This window comes from Lucilia sericata, unplaced genomic scaffold (assembly GCF_015586225.1).
Source record: "Lucilia sericata isolate MDLA Ls3-8-SP2 unplaced genomic scaffold, ASM1558622v1 Contig000346F_arrow, whole genome shotgun sequence".
Classification (NCBI taxonomy): Eukaryota; Metazoa; Arthropoda; class Insecta; order Diptera; family Calliphoridae; genus Lucilia; species Lucilia sericata.
This window is the reverse complement of record NW_023994366.1, coordinates 256,234-269,363: the sequence shown is the minus strand read 5'-3', so window position 1 is coordinate 269,363 and position 13,130 is coordinate 256,234. Positions and strand designations below refer to the sequence as shown.

Below are 13,130 nucleotides of genomic sequence, written 5' to 3'. Positions count from 1 at the left end.
ATTTGCCCCAAATTGCAAGCAACTTTTCTATAGAAAATTTTGCCTCAATTGTAAGCAACTTTTCTATAGAAAATTTGTCTCAATTGCAAGTAACTTTTCTATAGAAAATTTGCCTTAATTGCAAGCAACTTTTCTATAGAAAATGAGTCTCAATTACAAACAACTTTTCTATAGAAAATTTGCCCCAAATTGCAAGCAACTTTTCTATAGAAAATTTGCCTCAATTGCAAGCAACTTTTTTATAGAAAATTTGTCTCAATTACAAACAAATTTTCTATAGAAAATTTGCCCCAAAAGCAACTTTTCTATAGAAAATTTGCCTCAATTGCAAGCAACTTTTCTATAGGAAATTTGCCTTAATTGCAAGCAACTTTTCTATAGAAAATTTGTATCAATTGCAAGCAACTTTTTTATAGCAATTTTGCCTCAATTGCAAGCAACTTTTCCATAGAAAATTTGCCCCAAATTGCAAGCAACTTTTCTATAGAAAATTTTCCCCAAATTGCATGCAACTTTTCTATAGAAAATTTGCCTCAATTGCAAGCAACTTTTCTATAGAAAATTTGCCTCAATAACAAGCAACTTTTCTATAAAAAATTTGCCTCAATTGCAAGCAACTTTTCTATACAAAATTTGTCTCAATTACAAGCAACTTTTCTATAGAAAATTTGCCTAAATTGCAAGCAACTTTTCGATAGAAAATTTGCTTCGATTATAAGCAACTTTTTTATAGCAATTTTGCCTCAATTGCAAACAACTTTTCTATAGAACATTTGCCTTAATTTGACGCAACTTCTCTATAGAAAATTTGCCTCAATTACAAGCAACTTTTCTATATAAAAATTGCTTTAATTGGAGGCAACTTTTCCATAGAAAATTAGCCTCAATTGCAAGCAACTTTTCTATAGAAAATTTGTATCAATTAAAGACATCTTTCCTATAGAAAATTTGCTTCAATTGAACACATGTTTTCTGTAGAAATGTTGCTTCAATTGAGGGCAACTTTTCCATAGAAACAAAGTCTTAGATTGTATACCAATTTTCATTAAAATTTAAGAAGTTCAGTTCAAAATTTAAAACAGATTTATTTCTAAAATAAGTAAGTACAATTATACACCTCATCACCAACTGTGAAATGCAACAAGAACAACAACAAAATTAACATTTTAAAATGTTTAATGTTAAACACTATAACTTGAAATAACTAGAAATTTGGTGCTTCTTTAAAATATATATTAGAAAAGTAAAAACAATAAATTGTATAAAACTACGGAAAAAAATAATACTATAGAATATTTAAGTAAACATATTTTTTATAGCTTTTTTGCCAATTAAACGCACATTTATAATAACAACAGGAAATTAAAAGAAAAAATGTTCACATTAACTAAATATTTAACAATGTGAAACATTCTTAATCCTTGTTAATTTAACATAAAACAAAATATAAACGTAATTAAACAAATTTTTGCATAAGTACTTTTGTAAACATATTTTAGTTCTTAAGTGTAAATGTAAAATAAATTAATATATCTTAGCTAATGTACAATCGACTAACGAAAAACCCTATAATTAATCCCACTAAACACTTCTAAAAGAAAACTTTAAATAAATGTCTCTAAAAAACCTTAAGCACTTTTTTAATCCTCCCCCCAAAATAAATTAATCATACTAATAGTTAGTTAACAATTTATAAAAAATAAAACCAAACTAACCAAAATGCCTAAAGCCTTAAAAGCTTTTTTATTACATACATATATATATATTTTTTGGGTTAACTAATTGTTATGGATATTAAATATGATAATCAAATTATCAATTAAGTATATTTATGTATTAAATTTCAAATTAATTTTTACTAGTATTAACTAGCAAATGCTTTTAATTTTGCATTAAAAAAATTAAACAATTATTATTAGTTAAGTAATAAATCTAGAAAAATGTGTGTGTGAAAGATTTTCAGCAAAATAAATTTATAAAACGAACTAACTAAACAATTGTTTAACGAAGTATGTATGTATATATAAAGTAAAGGAAAGCGAAATTTATTTTAATTTCAATAAAGTAAATTTGTCAAAATGATTTTCAATAAGGAAAAGGAGTTTTATTTATAGACAAAAGGTGAACTATAGGACTATAGATTAGACTATAGACTCGACTATAGACTAGACTAGAGACTAGAATATAGACTAGACTATAGACTAGACTAGAGACTAGAATATAGACTAGACTATAGACTAGACTATAGACTAGACTATAGACTAGACTATAGACTAGACTATAGACTAGACTATAGACTAGACTATAGACTAGACTATAGACTAGACTATAGACTAGACTATAGACTAGACTATAGACTAGACTATAGACTAGACTATAGACTAGACTATAGACTAGACTATAGACTAGACTATAGACTAGACTATAGACTAGACTATAGACTAGACTATAGACTAGACTATAGACTAGACTATAGACTAGACTATAGACTAGACTATAGACAGACTATAGACTAGACTATAGACTAGACTATAGACTAGACTATAGACTAGACTATAGACTAGACTATAGACTAGACTATAGACTAGACTATAGACTAGACTATAGACTAGACTATAGACTAGACTATAGACTAGACTATAGACTAGACTATAGACTAGACTATAGACTAGACTATAGACTAGACTATAGACTAGACTATAGACTAGACTATAGACTAGACTATAGACTAGACTATAGACTAGACTATAGACTAGACTATAGACTAGACTATAGACTAGACTATAGACTAGACTATAGACTAGACTATAGACTAGACTATAGACTAGACTATAGACTAGACTATAGACTAGACTATAGACTAGACTATAGACTAGACTATAGACTAGACTATAGACTAGACTATAGACTAGACTATAGACTAGACTATAGACTAGACTATAGACTAGACTATAGACTAGACTATAGACTAGACTATAGACTAGACTATAGACTAGACTATAGACTAGACTAAGACTAGACTATAGACTAGACTATAGACTAGACTATAGACTAGACTATAGACTAGACTATAGACTAGACTATAGACTAGACTATAGACTAGATAAGACTAGACTATAGACTAGACTATAGACTAGACTATAGACTAGACTATAGACTAGACTATAGACTAGACTATAGACTAGACTATAGACTAGACTATAGACTAGACTATAGACTAGACTATAGACTAGACTATAGACTAGACTATAGACTAGACATAGACTAGACTATAGACTAGACTATAGACTAGACTATAGACTAGACTATAGACTAGACTATAGACTAGACTATAGACTAGACTATAGACTAGACTATAGACTAGACTATAGACTAGACTATAGACTAGACTATAGACTAGACTATAGACTAGACTATAGACTAACTATAGACTAGGACTATAGACTAGACTATAGACTAGACTATAGACTAGACTAGAGACCTAGACTATAGACCTAGACTATAGAATAGACTTAAGACTAGACTATAGACTAGACTATAGACTAGACTATAGACTAGACTATAGACTAGACCTATAGACCTAGACTATATACTAGACTATAGACTAGACTATAGACTAGGACTATAGACTAGACTATAGACTAGGACCTATAGACGAGACTATAGATCTCGACTATAGACCTAGACTATAGACTAGACTATAGACTAGACTATAGACTAGACTATAGACTAGACTATAGACTAGACTATAGACTAAGACTAGACTAGACTATAGACTAGACTATAGACTAGACTATAGACTAGGACTATAGACTAGACTATAGACCATACTATAGACTAGACATAGACTAGACTATAGACTAGACTATAGACTAGACTATAGACTAGACTATAGACTAGACTATAGACTAGACTATAGACTAGACTATAGACTAGACTATAGACTAGACTATAGACTAGACTATAGACTAGACTATAGACGAGACTATAGACTAGACTATAGACTAGACTATAGACTAGACTATAGACTAGACTATAGACTAGACTATAGACTAGACTATAGACTAGACTATAGACTAGACTATAGACTAGACTATAGATAGACTATAGACTAGACTATAGACTAGACTATAGACTAGACTATAGACTAGACTATAGACTAGACTATAGACTAGACTATAGACTAGACTATAGACTAGACTATAGACTAGACTATAGACTAGACTATAGACTAGACTATAGACTAGACTATAGACTAGACTATAGACTAGACTATAGACTAGACTATAGACTAGACTATAGACTAGACTATAGACTAGACTATAGACTAGACTATAGACTAGACTATAGACTAGACTATAGACTAGACTATAGACTAGACTATAGACTAGACTATAGACTAGACTATAGACTAGACTATAGACTAGACTATATGCAATACTATATAGTAGATGAAAGACAAGACTATATACCAGACTATAGATCTGAACCAGAACTGAACTAAAATTAGAACTGAGCTAGAACTGAACTAGAACTAGAACTGAACTAGAACTGAACTAGAACTGAACTAGAACTGAACTAGAACTGAACTAGAACTGAACTAGAACTGAACTAGAACTGAACTAGAACTGAACTAGAACTGAACTAGAACTGAACTAGAACTGAACTAGAACTGAACTAGAACTGAACTAGAACTGAACTAGAACTGAACTAGAACTGAACTAGAACTGAACTAGAACTGAACTAGAACTGAACTAGAACTGAACTAGAACTGAACTAGAACTGAACTAGAACTGAACTAGAACTGAACTAGAACTGAACTAGAACTGAACTAGAACTGAACTAGAACTGAACTAGAACTGAACTAGAACTGAACTAGAACTGAACTAGAACTGAACTAGAACTGAAATAGAACTGAAATAGAACTGAACTAGAACTGAACTAGAACTGAACTAGAACTGAACTAGAACTGAACTAGACCTGAACTAGAACTGAACTAGAACTAAACTAGAACTGAACTAGAACTGAACTAGAACTGAACTAGAACTGAACTAGAACTGAACTAGAACTGAACTAGAACTGAACTGAACTGAACTAGAACTGAACTAGAACTGAACTAGAACTGAACTAGAACTGAACTAGAACTGAACTAGAACTGAACTAGAACTGAACTAGAACTGAACTAGAACTGAACTAGAACTGAACTAGAACTGAACTAGAACTGAACTAGAACTGAACTAGAACTGAACTAGAACTGAACTAGAACTGAACTAGAACTGAACTAGAACTGAACTAGAACTGAACTAGAACTGAACTAGAACTGAACTAGAACTGAACTAGAACTGAACTAGAACTGAACTAGAACTGAACTAGAACTGAACTAGAACTTGAACTAGAACTGAACTAGAACTGAACTAGAACTGAACTAGAACTGAACTAGAACTGAACTAGAACTGAACTAGAACTGAACTAGAACTGAACTAGAACTGAACTAGAACTGAACTAGAAACTGAACTAGAACTGAACTAGAACTGAACTAGAACTGAACTAGAACTGAACTAGAATGAACTAGAACTGACTAGAACTGAACTAGAACTGAACTAGAACTGAACTAGAACTGAACTAGAACTGAACTGGAACTGAACTGGAACTGAACTAGAACTGAACTAGAACTGAACTAGATCTGAACTAGAACTGAACTAAAACTGAACTAGAACTGAACTAGAACTGAAGTAGAACTGAACTAGAACTGAACTAGAATTGAACTAGAACTGAACTAGAACTGAACTAGAACTGAACTAGAACTGAACTAGAACTGAACTAGAACTGAACTAGAACTGAACTAGAACTGACTAGAACTGAACTAGAACTGAACTAGAACTGAACTAGAACTGAACTAGAACTGAACTAGAACTGAACTAGAACTGAACTGAACTGAACTAGAACTGAACTAGAACTGAACTAGAACTGAACTAGAACTGAACTAGAACTGAACTAGATCTGAACTAGAACTGAACTAAAACTGAACTAGAACTGAACTAGAACTGAAGTAGAACTGAACTAGAACTGAACTAGAATTGAACTAGAACTGAACTAGAACTGAACTAGAACTGAACTAGAACTGAACTAGAACTGAACTAGAACTGAACTAGAACTGAACTAGAACTGAACTGGAACTGAACTGGAACTGAACTGGAACTGAACTGGAACTGAACTAGAACTGAACTAGAACTGAACTAGATCTGAACTAGAACTGAACTAAAACTGAACTAGAACTGAACTAGAACTGAAGTAGAACTGAACTAGAACTGAACTAGAATTGAACTAGAACTGAACTAGAACTGAACTAGAACTGAAATAGAACTGAACTAGAACTGAACTAGAACTGAACTAGAACTGAACTAGAACTGAACTAGAACTGAACTAGAACTGAACTAGAACTGAACTGAACTAGACTGAACTAGAACTGAACTAGAACTGAACTAGAACTGAACTAGAACTGAACTAGAACTGAACTAGAACTGACTAGAACTGAACTAGAAACTGAACTAGAACTAGAACTAACTAGAACTGAACTATAACTGAACTAGAACTGAACTAGAACTGAACTAGAACTGAACTAGAACTGAACTAGAACTGAACTAGAACTGAACTAGAACTGAACTAGAACTGACTAGAACTGAACTAGAAACTGAACTAGAACTGAACTAGAACTGAACTAGAACTAACTAGAACTACTAGAACTGAATAGAACTAACTAGAACTGAACTAGAACTGAATTAGAACTGAACTAGAATTGAACTGAACTGAACTAGAACTGAACTAGAACTGAACTAGAACTGAACTAGAACTGACTAGAACTGAACTAGAACTGAACTAGAAACTGAACTAGAACTAGACTATAACTGAACTAGAACTGACCTAGAACTGAACTAGAACTGAACTAGAACTGAACTAGAACTGAACTAGAACTGACTAGAAACTGAACTAGAACTGAACTAGAACTGAACTAGAACTGAACTAGAACTGAACTAGAACTGAACTAGAACTGAACTAGAACTGCACTAGAACTGAACTCGAAATGAGCTAGAACTGAACAGGAAGTGAATATTGATCAACATTTAAAATTTGTGAATTTAAAATCCGAATTTACCCCTTAAATTCATTATTTTTTCTACATAAATTAAAATTAATAGAAAATTTTTATAATTTACCTTTGAAATCCCATAATTAGCAATTTCTTTTGGAAACTTGATTGAAGGTTTAAACGAATTGTGAACTTGATTGAATCTTGATTGTAGACTAGATTTGATTTAATTTATTTGCAAACTTGATAGAAGACTTACTAGGATTACTAATGGTTTCACATTTTCTAATTGATAAAACGTTAGAAAAAGAGTAAAGTTTTAAATAGATTTCTTTATTTAAAAAACGTGTATATTTGTGTTATTTTCTAATTTTAACCTTTGTATACTTTAATTACCTTTTAGGTCCTTTTTTGTACCAGGAATTTCATTAAATTTGTTTTAAAATTTTGTATTTGGTTTTCTTCAACTTTATTACTGGCCGGTAGAAAATTTAAACTTAAATTTATACAACATATTTAGTCACTCTCAACGTCATCCTCACTACTTTCCTCCTCCTCGCTCTCTTCAGCAAATTCATCTGTTTCTTTTGTCGAAGTCTTTATAAGCAACATATCCTCATCATCCTCCTCCTCCTCTACTTCATCATCATCGTCGTTATCATTATGGTCTTTAGTAGATTTTAACTGATCAAGTTTATCTTTATTTTGTGTATTTCTAGTATGCGCCGTTTTCAATAGAGAACGTATGGTGAATTTATTAAAATCACAGCTGAAATCGTTAAAGGAAAAGTTTAAGTATCTTCAGAAATGTTATTTGAATTATTTGAATAAACTTACATTCTATTAAGACTTTCATATTTCCTAGAAATAGATTCATGTAAAGCTAACAGGGAAGTATGTTGGAAAACACCATCTTTATTGCCATGACTGAATAATAGACAGCAACACCATTGCAAATAGAATTCTACATGTGGAGAGGTCTGTAAAAGTTTAGCCAATATTTGCAACAAACGATGGGCATATTGATTGGGCAGGGTAGAACAGATAAGTTTAACTAAAATGGAAGAAAAGAAGGATATTGTAACAAATTGAAATATTTAATTTTGTAATATATACATACTGTCTTGATAGGGTATTGATTCTATGGCCAAAGTTATTAAATTATTTTCATTTAATTTCAAAGCCATTATTAAAGCTTTAGAATAGTTTTTAGCCTTTAAAGACTCCTTAATAGCTTTGGGTGTGACCTCCAAAGACAAATCGAAGGGATCAAATACAACTCCTAAGAAATAAAAGAAACATTAAATCAAAACATCCTTTATTATCTGTTCATTTTCATTCCTTACCCTTATCCAAAGTGTATATACACAAACCCTCTGTACAGGCGGCGGCAAAGGCTTGACCTGTGGGTGAAAATTTCACTGAAAATACTTTAACTTCTGGCTTAAAATTACGCGCTGCCATGTCGCCTTTTTGTACGCCCGGTAAACGTATGGCCACATTACCACCCTCTAGCTCTTCTCTTTGTTCAACCAGAGCCATATTGCCAAACTCAGTTAAATTGCGGCGATTTATAAATTCCTGTGCATATAAAATATAAAAAATCTTTGTTGTAAAAGAGTATTCAGGGGAAGTTTAAAAAAAAAACTTACATTCAAACCATCAAAACTAAGATTTTGTGTTATTTGGAATTTTTTCAAAAGCATGGCTTCCTTAACGTGATATATACAAATTACATGGGATTTGCCACCAGCCAATATGCATTCACCATCTGCGGAGTATTCCAAAGATGAAAAGTATCTAGAATAAGAAGGTAATTGGAAGGAAATATTACCCAAACAATTCAAAATTCGACTATTGTTAGTTCAATTCTAGTTCTGTTTTTAGTTCTGTTCTAGTTCTGTTCTAGTTCTGTTCTAGTTCTGTTCTAGTTCTGTTCTAGTTCTGTTCTAGTTCTGTCTAGTTCTGTTCTAGTTCTGTTCTAGTTCTGTTCTAGTTCTGTTCTAGTTCTGTTCTAGTTCTGTTCTATTTCTGTTCTAGTTCTGTTCTAGTTCTGTTCTAGTTCTGTTCTAGTTCTGTTCTAGTTCTGTTCTAGTTCTGTTCTAGTTCTGTTCTAGTTCTGTTCTAATTCTGTTCTAGTTCTGTTCTAGTTCTGTTCTAGTTCTGTTCTACTTCTGTTCTAGTTCTGTTCTAGTTCTGTTCTAGTTCTGTTCTAGTTCTGTTCTAGTTCTGTTCTAGTTCTGTTCTAGTTCTGTTCTAGTTCTGTTCTAGTTCTGGTTCTGGTTCTGTTCTAGTTCTGGTTCTGTTCTAGTTCTGGTTCTGTTCTAGTTCTGTTCAAGTTCTGTTCTAGTTCTGTTCTAGTTCTGTTCAAGTTCTGTTCAAGTTCTGTTCTAGTTCTGTTCTAGTTCTGTTCTAGTTCTGGTTCTGTTCTAGTTCTGTTCAAGTTCTGTTCTAGTTCTGTTCTAGTTCTGTTCTAGTTCTGTTCTAGTTCTGTTCTAGTTCTGTTCTAGTTCTGTTCTAGTTCTGTTCTAGTTCTGTTCTAGTTCTGTTGTAGTTCTGTTCTAGTTCTGTTCTAGTTCTGTTCTAGTTCTGTTCTAGTTCTGTTCTAGTTCTGTTCTAGTTCTGTTCTAGTTCTGTTTTAGTTCTGTTCTAGTTCTGTTCTAGTTCTGTTCTAGTTCTGTTCTAGTTCTGTTCTAGTTCTGTTCTAGTTCTGTTCTAGTTCTGTTCTAGTTCTGTTCTAGTTCTGTTCTAGTTCTTTCTGTTCTAGTTCTGTTCTAGTTCTGTTCTAGTTCTAGTTCTGTTCTAGTTCTGTTCTAGTTCTGTTCTAGTTCTGTTCTAGTTCTGTTCTAGTTCTGTTCTAGTTCTGTTCTAGTTCTGTTCTAGTTCTGTTCTAGTTCTGTTCTAGTTCTGTTCTAGTTCTGTTCTGTTCTGTTCTGTTCTGTTCTGTTCTAGTTCTAGTTCTGTTCTAGTTCTGTTCTAGTTCTGTTCTAGTTCTGTTCTAGTTCTGTTCTAGTTCTGTTCTAGTTCTGTTCTAGTTCTGTTCTAGTTCTGTTCTAGTTCTGTTTTAGTTCTGTTCTAGTTCTGTTCTAGTTCTGTTCTAGTTCTGTTCCAGTTCTGTTCCAGTTCTGTTCTAGTTCTGTTCTAGTTCTGTTCTAGTTCTGTTCTACTTCTGTTCTACTTCTGTTCTAGTTCTGTTCTAGTTCTGTTCTAGTTCTGTTCTAGTTCTGTTCTAGTTCTGTTCTAGTTCTGTTCTAGTTCTGTTCTAGTTCTGTTCTAGTTCTGTTCTAGTTCTGTTCTAGTTCTGTTCTAGTTCTGTTCTAGTTCTGTTCTAGTTCTGTTCTAGTTCTGTTCTAGTTCTGTTCTAGTTCTGTTCTAGTTCTGTTCTAGTTCTGTTCTAGTTCTGTTCTAGTTCTGTTCTAGTTCTGTTCTAGTTCTGTTCTAGTTCTGTTCTAGTTCTGTTCTTGTTCTGTTCTAGTTCTGTTCTAGTTCTGTTCTAGTTCTGTTCTAGTTCTGTTCAAGTTCTGTTCTAGTTCTGTTCTAGTTCTGTTCTAGTTCTGCTCTAGTTCTGTTCTAGTTTAGGTTGTTTACTTACTTTCCCAATTTATTCTTTTTGGCGGTGATAACATCCGTATCCAAACGACCACTATCCAAATCATTGCGTCCCTCTATAGTGCTTATCTGTGAGGCAGTTTTAACATCGAATACTACAATATTGCTATTTAAAGTAGCCACAGCCACCTTTATAAGAAAAAAGTAAATACATCACAAAAATTCAAACAAAAATCCAAAAAATAAATAATTTACATTTTCTCCATTAGGACTAAAAGCCACACAGGTAACATCAGACAGTAAATCAATAGTTTCATGTTCCGATTTATTTTCCAAACAATTCCAGATTTTAATGGTTTTATCCCAAGAGCCGGAAACCAAAGTTGAAGAAGAAGCTACAGGAGCAAAGGCAATGGAAGAAATAGGACCCTCATGGCCACTTATTACCTCCAATAAAGTACCCAATTTAACAGACCATAAATACAACTCAAAAACATCTAAACCGCCAGCCACCACTAATTCATCCGAGTAGTCCATGGCCACACAGGAAAATTGTACAGGGGTGGGAGAGGTAAAGGTACGGAAGTTACGGTAACTAAAAAAATTTAGATATTAAGACAATTTTAAGGATATTTAGCGAGAAAAACTTACCGTATTATATCAAAAGCCCTAACAGTACCATCCAAAGAACAACTGACCAAAAACTTTTTACCACGACTGAATTGTACACCTGTCACACCGCTGGTGTGTTCGGAGAATGTAACAAAACAGAAACCACTTTGGGTATTCCATAATTTTACTTTAGAATCCTCGCCTCCGGTTGCTATATACTGGCCGTCGGGAGAATAGGCTACACAAGCCATTTCTCTGCTATGACCCTGCTGTTTCATGATATATTGCTCTGACTGCCATTCCCAAACTAACAACTGACCCATTTCCCTAGAAGCCAAGGCCACCCAATCGCCAGTGTTGTTAAACAAAGCCGAGGAAATGGCATAATCCGATATACTTAAAGAATGTATCATATTAACCTCGGGCAATTCGTAGAGATAAAAAGAGCCAGTGCTAAAGCCCACCACCAAAACCTTGGTTTGACGATTATAATGAGCGGTAGTCAAAACAGCATCACGGTGTTCTTTACGTGGCTCATCGGCCAAGTAGTGACGGGCCAATTTTTTATAGTAAAACGGATGTCCTTTCTTAACATCTTCATCCTTAATGTCATTCTCATCCACCATATTTTCTGGTAAATTGTCTTCACCGGTCATGTTACTATTACGTTTTTCCACTGTATTTTCTACATCATCTTCAGATTCTTCAGCTGATTCAGTGCCTGAGGGTTTAGTTCTTTTCTTTTGCAAGGATAATTGTTGTCCATCCTTGTGTTCATAACGCGTTCTTTCTTCTATGTCAGAAGGTTCCAAACTACATTCCCACAAACACAATTGACCGTTACGACTTATGGTATTGGCATGTAAACTATTATTTTCAAAGAAACAAGCCACCATTGCATCTGTATGACCTCCCAGAATGTAAGTGCGGAATTTATTCATATGTTTTATGGCTATAACTTTGGATGAATTATCACGACAGCCTACTATAAGGAAACGTGAGTCTGAAGACCAATCGAGGCAGGTAACATCATCATAACCACCCAAATAGTGACGTTCCAAAACAAAAGGATTATATTCACCGGTTATCTCACCAGGAGCTTTAAAAATAAATATCAAATTTTGCATAGCCACAGCAAAATGTGCACCATTGGGACTAAAGGCCACACACTGGACGGCATGTTGGAATTTATGCTGATGTATGACGGTACAAGACACCATACTTATTAGTTGAGCCTGACCACGTTCATTAACCGCCAACAACAAACTGCCATCGGGAGACAAGGCCAAACTTTGGTAATTATACAATGACTCCAAGGACAGGGTAGAGGCTTTGTTGCTACAAATTAATTAAAGTTAATTACAATTTTTCCATTTTCTTGTTAAAACTCACTTTTTCAGATCATATAAAGTTAATCTATTGCCCACGGCACTTATTATGGAATTTCCATCGGGTGTAAAAAGCAAATTACCATTGCGATATATGGTGCCCAATAAATTGGAAAACTATGAAGAATTTTCAACATTTTAAGAGAAAATTTTATTAATTTTTTAAACATTACAACTTACTTTATAGGAAAACTTCATTTTTATTTAAAATTTTGTTTAATTTCTATTAAATTTTTTATAAATTAGCAAACAAATAAAAAACCGCACTTGTTTAAAAGAAAAAAATGTAAACAATGTCAAAACACACGTGCAGTGACAAAAATGGGATGCCAATTTGTTTAAAATAATTAGAAAGTTGCCACACGTATTTTTATAATAAACAATGGGGTTTATAAATGGGAAAATTTATTTTTATATAAAAAGCTTCATTTAACAAGAAATAGAGTCCATATTGATCTAGGATATTACGCATGATTTAAGGAAGTCGTAAATAT

The 13,130-nt window shown here is 33.1% G+C and overlaps 1 protein-coding gene across 1 annotated transcript; it reads right to left on the bottom strand.

The window, feature by feature from the left end:
• Nucleotides 1-7,520: 7,520 nt before the first annotated feature.
• LOC119603917 (periodic tryptophan protein 2 homolog) lies at nucleotides 7,521-12,966 on the bottom strand. Its single transcript, XM_037956202.1, has 10 exons — nucleotides 12,817-12,966; nucleotides 12,641-12,753; nucleotides 11,288-12,586; nucleotides 10,892-11,231; nucleotides 10,680-10,825; nucleotides 8,740-8,887; nucleotides 8,434-8,668; nucleotides 8,208-8,369; nucleotides 7,925-8,141; nucleotides 7,521-7,856 (listed from the first exon to the last, which is right to left on the bottom strand). The coding sequence occupies exons 1-10, from the start codon at nucleotides 12,832-12,834 to the stop codon at nucleotides 7,604-7,606; spliced, it is 2,931 nt and encodes a 976-aa protein (XP_037812130.1). The 5' UTR covers nucleotides 12,835-12,966; the 3' UTR covers nucleotides 7,521-7,603.
• Between the last annotated feature and the right edge of the window lie 164 nt (nucleotides 12,967-13,130).

Excerpts from the sequence above, each read along its gene's own strand:
- LOC119603917 (XM_037956202.1), bottom strand. Across the intron at positions 11,232-11,287 it reads AGGGCTTTTGATATAATACG|TTACCGTAACTTCCGTACCT; the intron begins GTAAGTTTTTCT and ends AAATTTTTTTAG. Across the intron at positions 8,669-8,739 it reads TTAGTTTTGATGGTTTGAAT|GAATTTATAAATCGCCGCAA; the intron begins GTAAGTTTTTTT and ends TTATATGCACAG.